General features: G+C 41.9%; 1 protein-coding gene across 5 annotated transcripts in view; it reads left to right on the top strand.

The window, feature by feature from the left end:
• Positions 1-21,219, top strand: part of LOC106561897 (APC regulator of WNT signaling pathway) — a 57,323-nt gene that overhangs the window by 25,388 nt on the left and 10,716 nt on the right. For all 5 annotated transcript variants that reach the window (XM_014126219.3, XM_014126247.3, XM_014126237.3 and 2 more), the window contains 7 exons: positions 10,488-10,572; positions 10,714-10,906; positions 11,428-11,536; positions 11,720-11,836; positions 12,138-12,221; positions 13,735-13,815; positions 20,752-20,853. In XM_014126219.3, coding sequence (XP_013981694.3) covers positions 10,488-10,572; positions 10,714-10,906; positions 11,428-11,536; positions 11,720-11,836; positions 12,138-12,221; positions 13,735-13,815; positions 20,752-20,853 — 771 coding nt within the window. The remainder of the gene's footprint in view (positions 1-10,487; positions 10,573-10,713; positions 10,907-11,427; positions 11,537-11,719; positions 11,837-12,137; positions 12,222-13,734; positions 13,816-20,751; positions 20,854-21,219) is intronic.

The raw sequence follows: 21,219 nt of genomic DNA, 5'->3' as shown, positions 1-21,219 counted from the left end.
CAAGATTGCGTATCCTTTCCTGAATCCCAAATCAACCCCTAGCCTCTACTCTTGTGTTGATCTTACAGGATGGGAGTAGGCAGGTCGCACCTATCTTGCCCTCCTGATAGACTGTGGAATTGTTGCCATATTGCTTACACCAATCTACTCCTCTCTGATCTAATCAAATGCCTAGACCATGCGGGCTAAGGGTTGATTTGTTATTCAGTCTGAGAGCTTACTGCTTTTGTAGAGCGTTTTTGCCATGCTGCCTTTCCATTTCCCTGTAATAATAGTGTGTACGGAATCAGCATGTAAGGACTTGCTTTGGTATATTTTTGGTACAAGCATAGTCAGTCATTAGCTATTAGTCATTGCTGGGGAGAGTCTTGCAGTATGTGTCATCAGTCTTACTCACAGTATCTGAGACTGTCTACACACTTTCCAGTAGCTTTGGAGCTGGTTGGGGTTTGCCTCTCTTTTGGGCATTTGAGTGAGGGTCTCTGTGCTGCCCTTAGCTGGGGAGAGTCTTCCTCTGTTAGTCGTCCAACACTGATGAAACATCCTTTCATCTCAGGTTTAGAGCTGAGTTTGGGGTTTGCCCAGTCTCACTTTTGGGTGTGTGAGGCAGGGGGTCTGCCGGCTCTACCTTTTAGCGTGGCACATTCAGCACTTAGCTATCTATTAACAATTCACTCGATCAGGTCTGCGTAGTCTGTCTGCTCTGGCGCAAATGTAAAATCCTGCTAACTCAGTGAATTTAGTAAGCCTAGGGCTATGCTGCCTGCTACTCTGCAACCAGATATTTCACACTGGGGGGGAAAGTGGCTGGCGCACCCTTTTGTGTAGCTGCAGATACAGTATCAGCCTGGGTTTGGCTTAGGGATTTTGAGGAGATATCAAATAAGAAAACGTGTTAAACAGAAATGGTAATGTTCAAGTTTTAATAATTGTCACGGTTGAGCTAGGCTCTCCGTTCCATGATCTAACCAGACAATGATGCTGTAAACGGTTAACCTCTCTAGGGTAGGTGGGATGAAATCGTCCCGCACTATTCAACAGCCAGTGACACATCAGAGCGCCAAATTTAAAACCACATAATGTCATAATTCAAAGTTCTCAAACACAGGACTATTTTACACCATTTGTAAGATAAAACTATGCATGTTTTGTTCAATCAAGTTCATATTTATATCAAAAAACAGCTTTTTACATTAGCATGTGATGTTCAGAACTAGCAACTAGCATACACACCGCAAACTTCCGGTGAATTTACTTAATTACTCACGATTAACATTCACAAAATACATAATTATTTTAAGAATTATAGATACAGAACTCCTTTATGCAATCGCGGTGTCAGATTTTAAAATAGCTTTTCGGCGAAAGCACATTTTGCAATATTCTGAGTAGAAGGCCATCTAGGCCATCACGGCTAGCTAATTTGACACCCACCAAGTTTGGCCCTCACCAAACTCAGATTTACTATAAGAAAAATTGGATTACCTTTGCTGTTCTTTGTCAGAATGTACTCCCAGGACTTCTACTTCAACAACAAATGTTTTGGTTCGAAATAATCCATAGTTATATTGAAATAGCTCCATTTTGTTCGTGCATTGAGGTCAGTATCCGAAGGGTGACGCGCGGGCGCATTTCGTGACCAAAAAATATTCCATTACCGTACTTCGAAGCATGTCAAACGCTGTTTAAAATCAATTTTTGCGATTTTTCTCGTAAAATAGCGATAATATTCCAACCGGGCGACGTTGTATTCGTTCAAACACTGAAAGAAAAAAATGGAGTAGTCTCATGCACGCGCGCTCCAGTGTCATTGTTCTCAGCAGGACCACTCACAAAAACTCCTGCTGTTTTTCGCCCAGAGACTGGAGAGCTCTCATTCCGCTTTCTGGCGCCTTCTGAGAGCCAATGGAAGCCTTAGAAAATGTCACGTTACAGCAGAGATGCTGTATTTTTGATAGAGATGCCCTAGAAGGACAACAAATTGTCAGACAGGGCACTTCCTGTATGGAATCTTCCCAGGTTTTGGCCTGCCATATGAGTTCTGTTATACTCAGACACCATTCAGAGTTTTAGAAACTTTAGTGTTTTCTATCCAAATCTACTAATTATATGCATATTCTCGTTTCTGGCTAAGAGTAGTAACCAGTTTAAATCGGGTACGTTTTTTTTATCCGGCCGTGAAAATACTGCCCCCTAGCCCCAACAGGTTAATGAGTCACATTTATTAATTGTATAATGTGGATGGCATTGTCATCACCTGTAAAAGAGAAGAAATGTAATTTTATGGTTGCACGCCAACGGTTGGTTAAGTGCGCAAAACCTTTTTATTTTGTTAGAGCTCTTGTGATTCAGTTCAGTTTGTTCCTGTTGCAACTTCCAGTTTTTATTGTCCCCCACGATGAAATCAGGGAGGGGACTGTGCATCTGTCTCCATCCGCTAGTATGTTCATTCGTTTGTCACATACAATCTGACAACACTGGCCCGATTTTGACTCAACTCTGGTGAACGATGCTTCTTACCGTAGAGATCCGTCATTTACAAAATTAGGGGGGTATCTGTATAATTCGTGGGAAATATGTTTACTGTTGCCTTGTTTTCTTTTGTAAATACTTGTACAGTTTTTGCTGGCTTATTCTTCACTTGATAATACAAATCCTCACTCTGGCAAGAAGAAAAAACACCATCGTATGTAAAAATCGAACCACTGGGCCATGGTCACAATCTTTGCACTTGGTGCCACAGCAGCATTCATTGTTGACCTGTATTGTTCTTATTTCCTTCCTGGACTATATAGCGTCGTAGTGTGTGCACCTTAGAGAGAGCAGGCATCCTCCTTACTAAATAGCGTTTAGCCTAATACTTGGCCTAGGCTGTAGTAAATTAAGTGTGTTGTTGGTTAATGGTAGCCTAAGTAGTAAATTCACAATGACTGTAGTGCAAAGATTCTGCATATCCTAAATAGGGGGAAGGGTTATAATTTGCAACCAAGTGAAGTATTAGGCCTATCTTGTAGTAATATCACCTCCATAGTATTCCTTACTGGGGAGAACCCCTGTTGAGATCATAACTAATTAGGTAATTCAAGGGGTGGATAATGTTTATGACTAATGGATGAGATTACAAACAGTCTGCCTTTTCCCCTGTGGTAATCCAGTCTCATATTCATCAGAAACAGTATCTTCCCCCCTGGCATGTTTAGAGCATGCTTACACACACACTGCTGCTTCTGAGGCGCTCCCTTCCCTCTGCACCTCAAAGAAGGCAGGATGTCTTTTTTTATTTATTAAAAAAAAATAAAAAATTGTCTCTCCCTTCCACACATTGTATCTAATGAATGTGCCTCTCATTTCCTGTCCTCCAGCCATTTCCTCTCTCCTCAGGGCCCAGGGGCTCCAAAATGCACCCTATCCCCTTTATAGTGCACTACTTTTGACCAGGGACAATAGGGTTCTGGTCAAAAGAAGTGCACTATGTAGGGTATAAGGTACCATTTGAAAAGTAGTCCCTATACAGTGCACTAAGGTGCCATTTGGGAAGCAACCAGGCTCTCACAGCTGCAGGGAGACGAGAGCACAAACACCACACTCATCATCAATGAGTAAAGAGCAGGCTTCCTCTCTTTCCTACCCACAAGCCAATTACACACAGCACAATGAGCTCCAGTTTAGTTAGATAACTATGGTTACAAACACTCACACAATTTGGACTTATCTTATGCAGCCTACTTAACATAAACCCTAAAGCTTTAGATAAGTACTACACCTAAACATTTTCATTCATGTTATCCTGTATGTGGAAAGGAATTCTGTGAAGTGAAATGTTGTGTGTGCTATATTTTAAGTTCCTGGCAGAAGGTTTCTGAAGAAGTTGGCTGACTTAAATCCTTGTGACAACTAGTGCATCATTCCCAGTGACAACTGTCAGGCCAGGGTTGCATCCCAAATAGCACCCTATTCCCTACGTAGTGTGCTACTTTTTTTTTTTTTTTTTTACCAGAACCATGTGAACCCTGGTCAAAAGTAGTGCACTATATAGGAAATAGAGTGCTCTGTGGGACACAACCCATGTTCAGGCAGCTCTGGGATCCAGATGGGGGAAGGAATCATTTCAGTTAGTGACAGTGTCCTGTCATGGCGTATCAAAGAGTGTGGCTTTGATTCTCTTCATGTCATGTTCAATCAAAGGAACAGTCACAAGATGACTCAGCAATATGACATCATCAAAGGTGTGTGTGTCTTCTAGGGCTGACCCCAATTAGTCAACTTGTCGATTGTTTGTTCGTTAGGCTGTTGGTTGGCTCGACCGAGATTGTTTGTTTTGATTCGAAAATATGGTCGGAGGCTCCATCTGGAGGGTGTGACGCAATTGCGGAGGCTCCAGAGGTCAAATTGAGCTCTGTACTGCATCGCCATGCGCCTCCCAAATCTTTTAACAATGCAGAGGCCTCTTTATAGCTCCACATTGAAATTATTTGTTGACGGTAGGTGGGGGCAGTACATCCTTTATAAACACAAACTCACTTCCTTGATAACAGCTCTGCGACGCACAAGTATGAATGCCCTGACTTCTGCTGAGGCCGTATCACCGTTAATGCTGCATGGTCAATGCAGACGTCGGATAGACATGCACCCAGATGCACAATGCGAGCTCTCCCACCAATTTGTGCACATTCATTGTTTCATAACTTTGTATGAATTGTTTGCGTTTTGATTGTTGGTGTATGTAATGAGGAATTTATATATCACCAGTAGTACATTTACTGTTACATTTTAGTCATTTAGCAGACGCTCTTATTCAGAGCGACTTACAGTAGTGAATGCATACATTTCATTTCATACATATTTTTTCCCGTACTGGTCCCCCGTGGGAATCGAACCCACAACCCTGGCGTTGCAGACACCATGCTCTACCAACTGAGCCACACGGGACCGTTAATTCCTATAATTTTGTGCAGGACCCAAGTTAATAGTTGATACAATGTTTTAAGTTTGTTGCAGACAGACCATGTGTTGCCAATGTGACTTATGGGATATTTATTATCAGGATGTTTTCTACCTTCAGGCTGCAAGGTTTTTATTTGTTGCCTTTATGTAGGCTATTTTTACATAGTTGGCACTGGCAATAGAAGTTACTTTTTAGTTTTGTTTAATTTAGTTTTGGATTGAATTTTGATTATCCACATGACAATGATTTTGACACATGAAGACGAACGGTTTCACGAAAATGTGCATATGAAAACCATAACTAACACACAGATCAGTAGAAATTGTAAGATAAATTGGCATTCCACATGAAAGGTTGGCCACTCCTCGTGTAGCTTATTTATCGGCAACTTCAGAAGAGCAATGGCAGAATCTGCGAAAGCCAGCAGGAGTGGGAGGAGAATAGTTTGGGTGTAGGTAGCTTAGCGGTTAGAGCGTTGGGCCAGTAACCGAAAGGTTGCTAGATCGAATCCCCGAGCTGTCTCGGTAAAAATCTGTCGTTCTACCTCTGAACAAGGCAGTTAACCAACTGTTGCTAGGCCATCATTGTAAATAAGAATTTGTTCTTAACTGACTTGCCTAGTTAAATAAAGGTCAAATAAAAAAATAAAATGGTTGGGTCAGGTTATTTTTTTCTTTCTGGTTATCTAGATCTCTGGCGCCCTCTTGAGGCGTTTGTCTTATTTCATCAATCTGTAAGTTTATAGCATCAGACGAGCTCAATGCATATAGTTGATTTTATTAAAACGCATAGGGTATGTTTTTATATATGTAAAAATACACGTTTAAAATGTTCAACCAATCCGGACTACTTTTGGTCGACCAACACTTTTTTGGGGGGGGGGGCAGCCATAGTGTCTTCACAACATAGTCTAATAGCGCCACTAGCTGGGTTGAAACAGTCTTACACACAGTTCCCAAAACAGACAGGTTTTTATGATTCAAGCCTTTTTAAACACATCTTGGAACTTAAAATTGTTTTGAAGTGTTCTGACTTGGCTAGTTACACAAGTGTAAAATCCTTGGGACCCAGATTCTTTTGAGAGTTCTCTGGAATCCTGTGGAAATTCTGTGTTTTTAATCACGATTCAGACGTGACAATTAAGCATTTCCAACCAATGAAAAGCTTTTTAACTAGCCATTTTGTCTATTAAATGATTTTATTTATTTTTTTAACAAATTTCTCAAGTCTCATTTCTGGTCTGCTATAATCCTAAAATTACTCTAAACAAATCTATGGTGATGTGGGTCTCTTAAGTATAGCAGTTAGGATACTTCACTCATTAGTCTCGTAGTCTAAACCCACCATCCTCCACGTCCGCCTTCCCATGACAACATCAATGCTTGTTTTTTTCCATATTGTGCATCACCCGTCGTGATATTTTTTTACATCTCATTCTCAAGGACATTTACAGTCAGTGTAGTACAAAAGCAGGACGTGGCCTAGCCGCTCTCTCCCACCAACACACATGCACTCTCCCTCCTCCACCTAGGCTCACATGCGAACCAACAACCAGAGCCCAGCTCAGATGAAACGAAAGACTGATGAGATTGAGACACCCCGGTGTGCTGGGCTCGGACTCTGCAGATGGGTACTTTTACAGCATCGATTCCCGTTACTTGGAGTCTATAGAAAGCCTGTGTGTGTTTTAGAGGGAATGCTGCAGCACTGATTACTCTGCAGGGATGCCCTCGTCATATTCTAGCCGGTCTCTCTGTTGGATTTATTTGTGTGCGAGAAGGGTTGGGCGCTGTCCAGATTTTCATACCGTTCCTGTACCATACTGGGGTATACGGTATTACCGGTAGTGCACAGAAGTGGCACTATTTCATTCCAAACGTAAAGAAATAAACATTGACATGCAAAACAAATTTAGGCAGCAGGGATCTTGATCCAGGAGGGGATTGATGGTTTCTGCTGTAACCAAGAAGCTTAATCTTGCAAGTTAGCAAGCCCTGAGCTGGAGTTAATTTATTTGGCACTTTTCTTAGATAGGCCTAGAGCTTTAGCCTTGTGCTTTCCTTGCATTAATGACTAGCCCATAGTCAACTTAATTTACTATCAATGACCCGATGGTTATTGAAGCCATAAGGCCCGAGAAGGTGTGGTATATGGCCAATATACCACAGCTAAGGGCTGTTCTTATGCACAACATAATGCAGAGTACCTGGACATAGCCCTTAGCTGTGCTATGTTGGCCATATACCACAAACCCCAAAGTGCTTTATTGCTATCATAAACTGGTTACCAACGTAATTGGAGCAGTAAAAATAAATGTTTTGTCGTACCCGTGGTATACGGTCTGATATACCACAATTGTCAGCCAATCAGCACTCAGGGCTCGAACCACCCAATTTATAATTGTTTTTATAGATTGATCTCTACTCTAAAAGTACCTATCTGGATTCTCTTCTTGGCCTTTCATGTACAGTCAGCTGTATTCTATTCACGTTGGCAACAAAATATTTGTCACCCCTGATGGTCTGGATAGAGTGGTTCTGCTAGGAACTGGTGTGACTCAGAATAGAAAGAAGCGCTCTTTATCATATTATCCCAGCCTGATAATGCATTCGTTGTTTGATGCGTCTGGACATCTCACACTCTCTAGAGAGAGTGAGAGCGAACGCATCGCACAGCCTGGTGTGTTTTTAGTTTTCTGCCATCGTTGCGCTCCAAACAAGCCCAGCCCTCCTGTCAGACCCTCTTTCAGCCCGCACCTCGACGCTTGGGTCAGAGGTCAAGGGGTAGAGATCAGCGGACACTGACCCTCCGGGTCATCTGTTGGGAGTAAACTCTTCAATGTAATGCAGCTGGATGGATGTGGCCTCTATCTGCTCTCTGGCTAGAGACAACCAGGGTGGACGGAAAGCCCTGTTTCCTGAGGGGGAGCCGCATTGTCACCCGACATGTTGTCGGACATCGCTCCTCTGCTCTGACACTTCGCTCTCCCCTCACTCACCGCAGGTCAGGAGACTACTCTTTCTCTTCCACTTAAAAAATGGCATATCCAAACTATAAAGAATCATTCAACCTGGAAAGAAATGTGTAGTAACCTTTGATGAATGACCTGCAACACAAAATTGCTGTTAATACAAGGTCCTAACTGTAGTATGGACATGCTCGTACCCAGCCTCTCGTTCGTTATGCTGTATGATTATAGGCCTAATAGTTTTAACGCTGGACTTATTATTCTCCTCTAGAAGTATGCCCTTTCACCGCTTTTAGGTTCATTGTGGTAAGTCCTCCTGTAGCAAGGGAGTTTTCTACAGTAATGCCAACTGATTATGGACAGGACAGGATCTTTATAATGAGGTGTAGGCTACATTAGGTTGTGGGTTCATAGTTCCATTTTAAAATTGGTCATTAGCCTATACTGGATCGTTGTCCCTATACCGGGATGGTTGATGCTAACGTGCGCTAATGTGACTTGAGTGACGGTAGTAACGGCAAACTTTCCAGGACGTAGACATGTCTTATATGGGCAGAAAGCTTAAATTCTTATCTAACGGCACTGTCTAATTTACAGTAGCGATTACGGTGAAAAGATACCATGGTATTTTTTGAGTGCATAACTTATCACGGCAGCTGGTTTGATACGTTCACCACTTAAGGTAAATAATGTACTTGCATTCAGTGGTCTTGCTCTGATTTGTCATCCTGAGGCTCCCGGAGATAAAATGTAGCATCGTTTTGTTTGATAAAATGTTTATATTCAAATGTAGGAACTGGTTTCTACAGTTTGAACCCCTGCTTTCTCTGGCTCCACACCCACCCCGCCCGGCTCATCTAGATGTATGAAAGTTGGTGTATTCGCCAATGATCCATCATGTATGACATTCCTGGGAGTGTGTAAACTTTCATTTTGTATTACCATATCATTTTTGTATGTTCTCTATAGTTATCTACTTGAAAGTGTATCAATTGACCTATTCGGCACATTTGAGCAGACTTGCAGTATTGCAATGCTTCACTGGCTCAATCTGCAACTTTGCACACACTGCTGCCATCTATTAGCCAAAATCTAAATTGCGCTTAAACTGCAATATTATATTATGGCCTTTCTCTTGCATTTCAAAGACGATGGGGAAATTGAAATGCTTTTTTTTTTTTTTTATGTGAATTTATATTTTCATACATTAATTTCACATTTCCATAAACTTCAGTGATTCCTTTCAAATGGTATCAAGAATATGCATATACTTTCTTCAGGTCCTGAGCTACAAATTGGCAAGGCACAAACTGGCACAAATTCAAAAGGGTCCGATCCTTAAGAGGTTTAATGGTGCTTTAAGTACTAAGTATGCTGGTTTAGGCTATCTTTAGAAAGAAAGGTTTTTATTTGTGGATATAGGCCTACAGCAAACAATACGTTTCTTGTCGGCTACTGTATGTTTGTTGGCCTGTAATGTAATAAGACTAGAGACTGAGACGCACAACCATGCAGGGACCGTATCTGAAATGAAGGGAGATGTCCATAGGGGGAAGAAAACAGTGCTCAAAGTGACCTACAGGATGGCAGAAAGCGTACACGGAGACCTATCAGTCGAAAGAGAAGCATCCTCCCTTCAGGTCAACGCCACTATGACATCAATGGCTTATTTCTTAGAAATCCATTAGTGGCATGCCTTTTAGGAGTGGAGACGGAGGGTCTGATCTACAATGTGGTACTACTGTCTGTGATCCATTAAACATGCTATCTAAGAAATGCACCTGACCAATTCATTAGATCTTATCCAAGAAGAGTCCTTTTTGTTTCTGAATAGCGACCACTTTGCTATGAAGTACCCCGCTCGTTGATGCTACTGTTGCACTTTTCTTCCTCCAAAGAGGAAAGCTCTCCCTCAAAGCCCTGACGTTATTAAATGCGTCGCTCTGTGAACCTGATCGTGATGTTGGTTACCAAAGGTCCATTTGTGTTCAGCTGGGCAACATCTAATTGACACACTGGCTGGAGAAGAGTGACTTCTAACAATGCGATCAATGGCTGTTCACCTCACTCCACAGTTTGGGTGAGATGAAAAAGGCTTAGATTAAAAAAACTAACTGGAGCCAGTCTGTAGGACTTCAGGGCTGTTTTAGAGGGGGAGAGGGAGGGAGGTAAAGAGGGGGGGAAGCTATTTGATGGCACTTCAAAGCTAGCAAATTGATGTTTTTCTCCTCTCTTCCACCCTGTTCTTCAGGCAGGATCCTTATCTCTGGAATGAGATGGTGGGGGGGTTGAGCCCAAAATAATATTTTGCACTGCAGTGTGTCAGGTTGTGGTTTTGATTAATGTTTTTCAGGTGTGAAATAACTTTGATTTAGTTTTTTAGTACCCCCCCCCCAAAGCAAATGTGTGTTCCTGAATTTAAAGAACATTGCTGTTCTTTCCTGCTTTGGAAAGATGTGTGTACATATCACCTAGATAGCGGTCATATAAGCCTACAAGATGTTGTTCATTGCTCTTTGTGATTGTGTGTTTACGAACACATTAAAACCCATTTTGGTTTTTTCTTTGTTTCAGGAGGTGCTGAAACACCTACAGGGAAGCATTGAAGAAGAGACTACCGATTCATCCGAACAAATCAATCTCCTAGAAAGACTGAAGGGTAAGCTTCTCAGCCAGAGCCAGACCAATTTGTAGGCTTATGTAGGACTATTGTTGCACACACACGAGGTGGCAGAATTAGCTCACTGAAACACAAAGCTTCCATTAAATAACCTACATTTTATGCTCCTTCCTCCTGTAGAAATTAGCCTGGACCCTAACAGTTACCCAGGGGTGAAGCTAAGACCTAAGCTGCCCTCCATGCAGGGCTCAGGCTCTGGGCGGTCAGGGGACAGCAGCCCCAGTCCTAGCCCCATGGGCTCCTTCCCCAGGAGAGGGGTGTCCAATGGGGGCCGAGACAGTGCTGGCTACCTGGAAGAGCTGGAGAAGGAGAGGTGAGCTTCTATGCTTGTATTATAACAAATTGCAATATTTGTTTATATACTGATTTTACTGGAACAGTGATATATTCACAGAATGTCTCAATCAGGTTCTAACTGATACCTTCCACTTGCATATGATGTATTTTCACATTTGTTTATACGTGTTGAGTAATGCATTCTTGGCTATACACTGTGATTTACTGCAACAATATTCATTGGTGAGTGATTTGCCCCTCTCCCAGCCAAATCACATTACAACGGTGCAGCCTGAGGGCTGCAACATTGTTAGGTTGCATAGTGTATTCCCGGCATTGGTCACAGACGGGATGCATTTTTACTTTACTCTTATTCAGGACACCCTCCCTGTTTTATTCTAGTATTTCAATGCTGCATATGTATCTTTGAATTAGGTCTTTAATTTGGTGTTTAAATTCGGTCTGATTTCTGTCAGTGTTTTTGTAACTTGGGTCTTTGATTGGTGCAGTGTTTTGTATCTTGGATGTCAACAGGTGTGCTTGTCTCTGTCCTGTCAGGTCTGTACTGATGGCGGAGCTGGAGAAAGAGGAGAAGGAGAAAGACTGGTATTACGCACAGCTCCAGAACCTCACCAAGAGGATCGACAGCCTGCCACTGACTGAGAATGTAAGTGTTTATTTGTCGTCCAGCATTATTAGTGTGTTGGGGTACTCTAGTCAAAAGCCATACAGAAATTGTATGTATAATCTGATGAGGCAATGGTCAATTGGTCTCCTCTCTGCATTAGATATTAGAAATCATTCCATTTCATCACGATGGTTGTTTTGTTGTTCCTGTTTGCTTTTGCAGCAATTCTCCCTGCAGACTGATATGACCCGTAGGCAACTGGAGTATGAGGCGAGGCAAATTAGAGCCGCCATGGAGGAACAGCTGGGAACCTGCCAGGATATGGAGAAGAGGGCACAGGTTAGGAGAGAGGGATGAGGAATGGATAGAGGTACAGAAAGGGCAGAATATGGGTTGAGTCAGTGAGGATACAAACACGCACGCGCACACAGGAAAAACAGAATGGTCAGACAGGATACTGACTACTGTAAGTGGGATAAAATGATGTAGACGGGTGGGGGCTGGACATTAGTAAATGGACTTAATGCAGGAACATTTGTCTCTGCCTCTACGTATGCTTTTATTCAGTCAGTGTTACATCATTGAAATATTTAATCCTCTCTGAGTGAGCGCGTCCTGTAAATGTCCTGTTGTACTTCAGGTGAGGGTGGCTCGCATTCAGCAGATTGAGAAGGACATGCTGAAGCTCCGACAGCACTTACAGTCCCAGTCTGCAGAACCAGAGGTACGTCCTATACCAGCCTCAGACCTAATATACTAGAATGACAAGAACGTGTGGAGGACATGTTCTACAACCAGAGAAGGTGTCGCCAGAAACGAGAGGACATAATATCTCGGTAATTACATTTAGGGCCAGATTCTTGGACCCAGATTAGGTTTCGTCCTGGGGGGAAAAAAACATTGAAGGGATATTTTAGTCAAGGACATGCGTAATCTGGGTTTGGTAAACCCAGCCCTAAATCTATTTACCGTGAGATATTCTGTCCCCTGTTGTTTCTGGCAGCACTTTCTCTGTTTTCTGGCTACTGCCTGGCCTGTGTGGACATCTCCATCTCTACATACATGCTGTGGTTACAGTTTGTTTGGCTTTTAGTCATGTAAAGAACCAAAAGCTGCTTACATCTGAGTGTCATACCATATCGGAGTCAGCCATCCCATTTGCTGATATCTATTTAATCCTCCATGTTGTACTGGTGATAGCGACCCGCTTCCCTATGCAATGACATGTGTAGTGTTTATCCTATGGCCTACATCCCTGCGTTACAGAGAAACAACTCATGGACATGGACTAGTGTACAATATTGCTTCGTTACTGGTCCGATGTGTCGGTTAATCTATATTGAACACACTGTCCTCTCATCCAATCATTTTGCTGTGTTCTGCTCATCTCCTAGACAAGAGCAGCATTTATTTACTGTGACTTCTAAGAACACTACAATGTTGGAAGCTACTCTAGAATGTAGAGTTCCATCCAGTATTCCACTTTATCTCACTTCTGACCCTGATTCTGGGGGGTGAAATCAACCATAGGCTTTCTCTTGTTCTCGCTCCCTGTGTTAAATATGAAAAATAGCTATTTTCCATTCAATTTCATTTGAAGTCTGCAGCACTGGACACATTAGCTGACAGTGTGTGCATTTTTATATGTCTGTTGGTAATTGTTTGTGTAGTTTGTGTGTGTATACTAGTCCCTCAGCCTGCATGTGTGCTGGCTCTCATGTGTTCCCTCTCTTCATGAGTGGATTAATCTCATTGGACACATTTAATTTCACTCCCCCTCTTTGACTGTAATCCTGCAGACTGAGCGACAGTTTGTAGGTCAGGGATGAGGAAGCCTGATGCTCCTGCAGCTGCTCTAGCTAGCTTAGTGACTGAACGCTCTATCCATCTCTCCATCGCTCTCGCCCTCCCTCTCTCGCGCTCTCCCCCACTCAATGTTTCTTGCTCTCTCTGTCTTGTTCTCTCAATCTCCTTCTCTCACTCCCTCTCCTACTGTCTTGCACGCTCTCTCACTCCCGTTCCTTCCTTTCCCTCTCCGCCTGCCCTACGGTGACTGATTTCTATTTCCTCTTTGTGAACTGATTCTGCCTCTTCTTCTGTCCTTCCAGGTGATGGATTCTGTATCCTCTCTCTGTTGACTAGTTTCTCTCATCCCTCATTTAGCCTGCTACATTAATGGTTTGCTCCTCTCCTCTGGAGGTCTGACCCTTCTATCTGTCTTTCTTTCCCACCCACAGAGCAAGCACGACCAGGCTGGCCAGAGTGAAGGACCCCAGGCTTCAGGGGACAGTGGTGGGCCAAGTGCTGAGTATTCTCAGGTAAGACAGTCTTACCTTCCATTCATACCTGATCTAAAATAATCAGCATTGTTTTTTGGAATACAAGAAGATTTGTTGACTGATCCTGTACAGTCCAACTGCAATGTAGTCAATCTCAAACAGATTGCTTGCAGGATTTGTGGTTAACGTTTGATGGATTCTTTTGATTCCTTTACTCCTATTATGCTCCTGAAAATCCCTTCCGCCATTGGCCTGACTGGCAATGTTGGTTAGGGGAGTTCAGCTGGGCAATCGTGAGCTGCCTTTCTGGCTGTGCTTAGAGCCTCGACTTTCCTGTTATTTCGAATGATTTGTGTCTTACTTCAGAGTAGGTTTTATTGCTGAGGCTTGAGGTTAAAGCGTTAATGCAGGGGTACCCAAACCTTTTTGGCCCACGACCCCATTTTGATATATGAAAATTCTTGTGACTCCCAAGCATTTTTTTAATGTAATTAACAGCCAATGTTTACGTTTTTCTTTGGGGCAATGGCAGTCAATTGCAAAACATTCTAACACTTTCTGATTGTATTCTCAGCTAACTAGGGTTGACCCCAATTAGTCAACTGGTCGATTGTTTGGTCTATAGGCTGTTGGTCGACCAAGATTTTTTCAGTTGCGCAATAGCAAAAAATGCCCATCTCGGTGAACTAATCCATTGCGGAGGCCTAGACTAAAAGGCAATTTATGCTTGATCCAATTATGTGGTGGGGATCCATATTTTAAAAATGTATTTAACCTTTATTTAACTAGGCAAGTCAGTTAAGAATAAATTCTTATTTACAATGATGGCCTACCAAAAGGCAAAAGGCCTCCTGCTGGGATTAAAAATACAAATAAATAACAATATAGGACAAAACACACATCACGACAAGAGAGAACACAACACTACATGGAGACCTAAGATGACAGCATAGCATGGCAGCAACACATGACAACACAGCATGGTAGCAGCACAACATGGTAGCAGCACAAAACGGGATACAAACATTGTTGGGCACAGACAACAGCACAAAGGGCAAGAAGGTAGAGACAACAATACATCACGCAAAGCAGCCACAACTGTCAATAAGTGTCCATGATTGAGGGGGTGACACAACTGCAGAGCCTCAGGAGGCATGCAGAGGCAAAATCGAGCTCCATGTGCCTCCCAAATGTTGTAACAATGCAGAGGACTCTATAGCTCCGCATTGACATTATTGCTTGACGGTAGATGGGGGCGGTACATCCTGTATAAACACAAATTCACTTCCTTGACAACTTCCTTCACAACAGCGCTGCACTGCTCTGCAAAGTGCAAGAAGTATGTATGCCCTGACTTCTGCAGAGGCTGTGTCACCGTTAATGCTGCATGGCCAATGCAGACGTCAGAATGACCATGCAGTGCCCAGATGCACAATGCACTTCTATCTCCAGGAATGTGCTCTCCCCACCAATTTGTACATTGTTTTATAACATCATTGTGTGAATTGTTTGATTTGGATTGTTAGTGTAGGCTAGATCACTTCCACATATACTGTATCACCAGTAGTACATTTACCGTTAATTTCTAATTTACAGTGTTTGTTTGGATATGCTAATTTCTGTTAATGCATTCAATGTATTATAATTCCAGTCTTACTGTTCTTGTCTGATCATTTTGATTAACCACATGACAATGATTTTGCTATATGCACGAAAATGTGCATATGAAAACCATAACTGGCACACAGATTGGTATAAATGGTGAGATAAATTGGCATTCCACAAGGTTGCCAACTCCTCGTGTAACCTGTTAGTGGCAACTTCTGGAGCGTAACGGCAGAATCTGTGAAAGCCAGCGGGAGGAGAATGGTTAGGTCAAGTTTTCTTCCTCTAGATCTCTGGCTCACTCTTGAGTCATTTGTTTTATTTCATCAAACAGTAATCTTAAAGCATCAGACAAGCTCAATGCATATAGTTGATTTTATTTAAACACATAGGGTGTGTCTATATATGGAAAAATACTTGTTTAGAAATGTTGACCAATCAATTGGTCGACATAAGACTACTATCAGTAGACCAAGATTTTTTTTTAGTCTGGGACAACCCTACAACTCAATAGTCAATTGGAAATTAGTCTGACGTCATTTCTCTCATCTCACCACCACTAATGAGATGGGTGTGCTTGGTGCATGTTGTTGGGTCGGTGTCGACAGTGCACACCTCATCTCTCCTATCACATCCAACCTGGATTTAATGTATGCAGATGAGCACTGAATCAGTGCACCGTGAGGGAGACGGCACAGTATTCCGTTTTGAGTCAGGAACCAAAACTCCTCCATTGGGAGGAGGGTTGAATATTTTCCCGGTATTTTACAAATGTTCTATCCCGAGAATAAATCACTTTCCTCCCAGGTAACCCTGTTTTTCCCGCCAAAACGGTAAGTGTCATTCTAAAGCATATAAATAGGCCTATGTCTGGATTTGATTGAAAATTCAAGCCTGATGCCACCTGAGCCTGATTAAATACATTTTATGAGCCCAAGCCCAAATGATTGTGCCATTATCCAATACATAGGCTATATGATATATAGGTTTACAGCACATTACGCACGACAGAAAAGCACATGGCTGTAGCTATGCTCTATTGTGTAAATAAATAAAACAAGTTCCAGTAGGCTCATCTTTTTGAGTGAACTGTTACTGTATTGTGTTGTACTGTTACACGGACAGGAATTACGCACCTCGTTCAAACCATGATAATGCAGCATATGCGGCCTACAAAGTTACTAGTATAGGCTAGTGAATTTCATTACAGTTCTTCATCATTTTTCCCCTAATGTTATTAGCTTCCCACCTCTTTCTCTCTAGTGCTGCTTCAGTCCTCGCCTTCAACTGTTAGATAAAGACAACTAGTCATATTAATTATATCTGCAGTGTAGCTGTTAGCTAGGTTTCTAGAAAATAAAAACCAATAGATTTGCTAGCTATATTTTAAATACTCGTCATTGACCCATGTACACTTGTCAAACTACTTCATCCCAGTGCCTGTTTATTGATTAACTGGTGACTGAAAAAGTTGGCAAGAAAAATGCCCCTCTGGGATTTTCTATTTCAGCTCATGAAACATGGAACCAACACTTTACATGTTGTGTTTATATTTTCGTTCAGTTTTGTTGTCCTTATCTTCATCATTCTAATGACATTCTTGAATAATATAGGACTAGAATGAGATGCAGAAGGCTTCACTTCTCTTCATGAGGATTGAATGGTTATGGGTCTGAATAAATATCTGCTATAGCCAACCGCCATTGTGCGTTCGCTCTTCTTTCAAACTACCCGCGAGTTCTATTGGCTGCTGTATTGACCATTTAGCAAACAAGAACTTGCGTACCTCTTATAATAGTCTATTGGTATAAGCAATGATGCCCAGCAAGCTATTCTAGTCTAGATTTTCCTTCATAGGACTCCAAGCGCTAAGGAGACTTTTTTTTTTATTTCTTTTTTTACAGGGAGAGGCCAGTGGAGCACAGGTGTGTGCGTATTGCGAAAGAGACAGGCTATAAGTTAGAAGCTTAGTATGCATAATCCATCATTCATTAGCTAAATATATGTATTTTTATTTAACTAGGCAAGTCAGTTAAGAACAAGTTCTTATTTATAATGACGGCCTACCCCAGCCAAACCCGGACGACGCTGGGCCAATTGTGCGCCGCTCTATGGGACTCCCAATCACGGCCGGATGTTATACAGCCTGGATATATAAATACAAGGCTAATACTGCATTGAATGTATTACCTGAAAGAGGTAGGCTAGGATATATACACACACACACACGAGTATATAGATAGATAGATCTCACACACACACACACGAGCGCAGTAACAGTCAAAAGGTTGGACACACCTACTCATTCAAAGGTTTTTCTTTATTTTTACTATTTTCTACATTGTAGAATAATAGTGAAGACATCAAAACTATGAAATAACACATATGGAATCATGTAGTAACCAAAAAAGTGTTAAACAAATCAATTGTTTATAAACACTTTTGGTTACTAAATAGTCCCATGTGTTATTTCATAGTTTTGATGTCTTTGTTATTATTCTACAATGTAGAAAATAGTAAAATAAAGAAAAACCCTTGAATGAGTAGGTGTCCAAACTTTTGACTGGTACTGTACATGCATATACATACATTGCATTCAGAAAGTATTCAGACCCCTTCCTTTTTTCCACATTTTGTTACGTTACAGTCTTATACACAATACCCCATAATGACAAAGTGAAAACGGGTTTTGATGCTGCCACTACCATGCTTCACCTTAGGGATGGTGCCAAGTTTCCTCTAGACGTGACGCTTGGCGTTCAGGCCAAAGTGTTCAATCTTGGTTTCATCAGGCCAGAGAATCTTGCTTCACATGGTGTGAGAGTCCTTTAGGTGCCTTTTGGCAAACTCCAAGTGGGCTGTCATGTGCTATTTACTGAGGAGTAGCTTCCGTACGGCCACGTTACCATAAAGGCCTGATTGTTGGAGTGCTGCAGAGGGTTGACCTTCTGGAAGTTTCTCCCATCTCCACAGAGGAGCTCTGTCAGAGTGACCATCGGGTTCTTGGTCACCTCCCTGACCAAGGCCCTTCTCCCCGATTGCTCAGTTTGGCCAGGTGGCCAGCTCTAGGAAGAGTCTTGGTGGTTCAAAACTTCTTCCATTTAAGAATAATGGAGGCCACTGTGTTCTTGGGGACCTTCAATGCTGCAGAAATGTTTTGGTACCCTTCCCCAGATCTGGGCCTCAACACAATCCTGTCTCTGAGGTCAACGGACAAGTCTTTCGACCTCATTGCTTGGTTTTTGTGTGGGACCTTCTATAGACAGGTGTGTACCTTTCCAAATAATGTTCAATCAATTAAATTTACCACAGGTAAATCAAGTTGTAGAAACATCTCAAGGATGATCCATGGAAACAGGATGCACCTGAGCTCAATTTGAGTCTCATAGCGAAAGGTCTGAATACTATTTCTGTTTTTTAGGTTTAATACATTTGGAATAATGTCTAAAAACATGTTTTCGTTTTGTCATTATAGGGTATTGATGAGGGAAAAAAATTGAATTGAATACATTTTAGAATAAAGCTGTTATATAACAAAATGTGGAAAGTCAAGCGGTCTAAATATTTCCCAGCGGCACTGTATATATCAATTTTGAACAGGATTATCTATTTTGCAATTTTAATGGAATTGATGGAGAGAGAGACTGTGAGATAGTGCTCGCTCGTGCACTGATTTAAATTAACGATATAGGAGGGTTTTAAAACTCTGCGACTGCAATAAAAAATAACAAATGACAATTATAAAAAATAAGGTTACCCCGAAAGCCAGATGGAAATGTGTAAATTAGACATGCATTAGGTCTTTATATTACTGTAGCATAGGCTATGCTGCAGCAAATGTAGGTCTACCTGTCACAATAAAAAAAAAAGTTACTATGATGAGATGAGTCTACATCCTGAAATGGGCTGTCGGTCACCACCCTGAGCGTCGATGATTCATCGTACTGTGACCAGAGTGAAGGCCATAGAGAACCCATATTTAGACATCGCATATAGTTCATGTCATGCTTTGTATATAAAAAATGTATTATAATTTACTGGTTTCTCACATTTCTTTATCCCCGGAAAAGGGAGTGGTTTTGGGCGGTAAATCTCGGTAACCGGGTTACCGCCAATAAACCCTAATGGTGAACCATGAATGCGTTGTCTGCAGCATTCAGTCACATGACAGCTCGATCAGCTGTTGGATTTCACTTACCGGCATGTCAACTGAGCTAGGATCACAGTCGACTGGATTTCGCTGTTTTGGTCACTCATCTGTTGAATTGTTTTGTATTTCCCCTGCATGCTTGCTTTCAGTTCGTTCAGTTTCCCAAATATGTCTATTACATGGGTAAGGAGACACCTTTTTCTTTTATTTTCATTACACAGAAATTCAACAAAGCCTGTTTGTTTATTTTACATCCATTGCGAATGACAACAGTTCCTCTCGCAATTCAAAAAATCTTTCTCACTCCCCCTCAATAACCACCATGCCTCGGTGTGAAATAGAGCATTCACATGCTCTGATCTCCACGTAGTTTTGTGAACAGTGTGATGTAGTTTACAATCAAAGTTACCTGCTGCGTTTCTCAGAGTTCTGCTCTTTTGCAGCCAGTTGCTCTCTCTGTATCCATTATAGCTCAGTGGGTGTATCATACAATGCGTCTCTAATGCAGAGGGAGACACATTCATAACTAGGGTGCAGAGCCCCATCTGTGCAAAAGTCGATCATTCGATCCCATGGAGTCTGTTTTTCATCAATATAGCCACGCAACACACTGAGCCGTTTCATGCTTGGGAATCGTGAGACAGAACAATATGTCCTCGTGAAAAGCATCCCCTGACTAGTAGGGAACAGAAGTCAATGCATGGGCATCAACCCTCACAGCGAACGTCCATTTGGAGAGCATAAGGGGGGGGGGGGGGGTTTGAGTTCAGTCAGTTTACTCTCCTAGCATCAATTCTTAGCATCAAAATGTACTTAAGTATCAAAAGTAAAAGTATAAACAATTTCAAATTCCCTATGTTAAGCAAACCAGTTGGCACAATTTTTTTGACGGATAGTCAGGGGCACACTCCAACACTCATAATTTACAGTTGGGTTCGGTAATATGGTGTCGTAGCTCAATTGAGTATTGAATACTGTTGCTTTAAGAATGTATGAGGCACGTTGTGCATGAACGGAGGTGTGAGGATTGGATGAGTGAGTTGTACAAGTTAACATTATTGATCTGAAGTAAAGAAGTTCAGTTTAATTGCTCAACAAGCCTCCTTGCATTTGTAACATTTACAAACGAAGCATTTGTGTTTAGTGAGTCCTCCAGATCAGAGGCAGTAGGGATGACCAAGGATGTTCTCTTGACAAAATTTTTCTTAATTTTTTTTTAGGGTTCAAGCTGTCGCCTGGATCACGACTCTGCCAGTGAAATAAGTTTGGGTGTGGGTAGTTACTCTGTGCCCCGCCGACTGACCAGTCACCTGGGCACCAAGGTAACAGAGATTCTAATACACCTCAGGTTGAGATAGTTCTACTGTTACTATGAAACAGCCCCCGTTAACAATTAACCACATGAGATCTGCCTGCATGTCCAAACCGGAATTGTGAAATGTTATCTATACTGAGCAAAAATATAAACGCAATTTCATTGATTTTACATGAGGAAATCGGTCAATTGAAATAAATTCATTAGGCCCTAATCTATGGGTATCACATGACTTGGAATACAAATATGCATCTCTTGGTCATAGTTACCTTAAAAAAATGGGTCTCGCAATGGGCCTCAGGGTCTCGTCACGGTATTTTTGTGCATTGAAATTGCCATCGATAAATTGCAAAAGTGTTCGTTGTCTAGCTTA

The sequence above is a fragment of the Salmo salar genome, chromosome 01 (genome assembly GCF_965601325.2).
Source record: "Salmo salar chromosome 01, fSalSal1, whole genome shotgun sequence".
In the NCBI taxonomy this organism is placed as follows: domain Eukaryota; kingdom Metazoa; phylum Chordata; class Actinopteri; order Salmoniformes; family Salmonidae; genus Salmo; species Salmo salar.
Note: the sequence above shows the minus strand (reverse complement) of the source record. Positions and strands in the feature narration are given on the sequence as shown.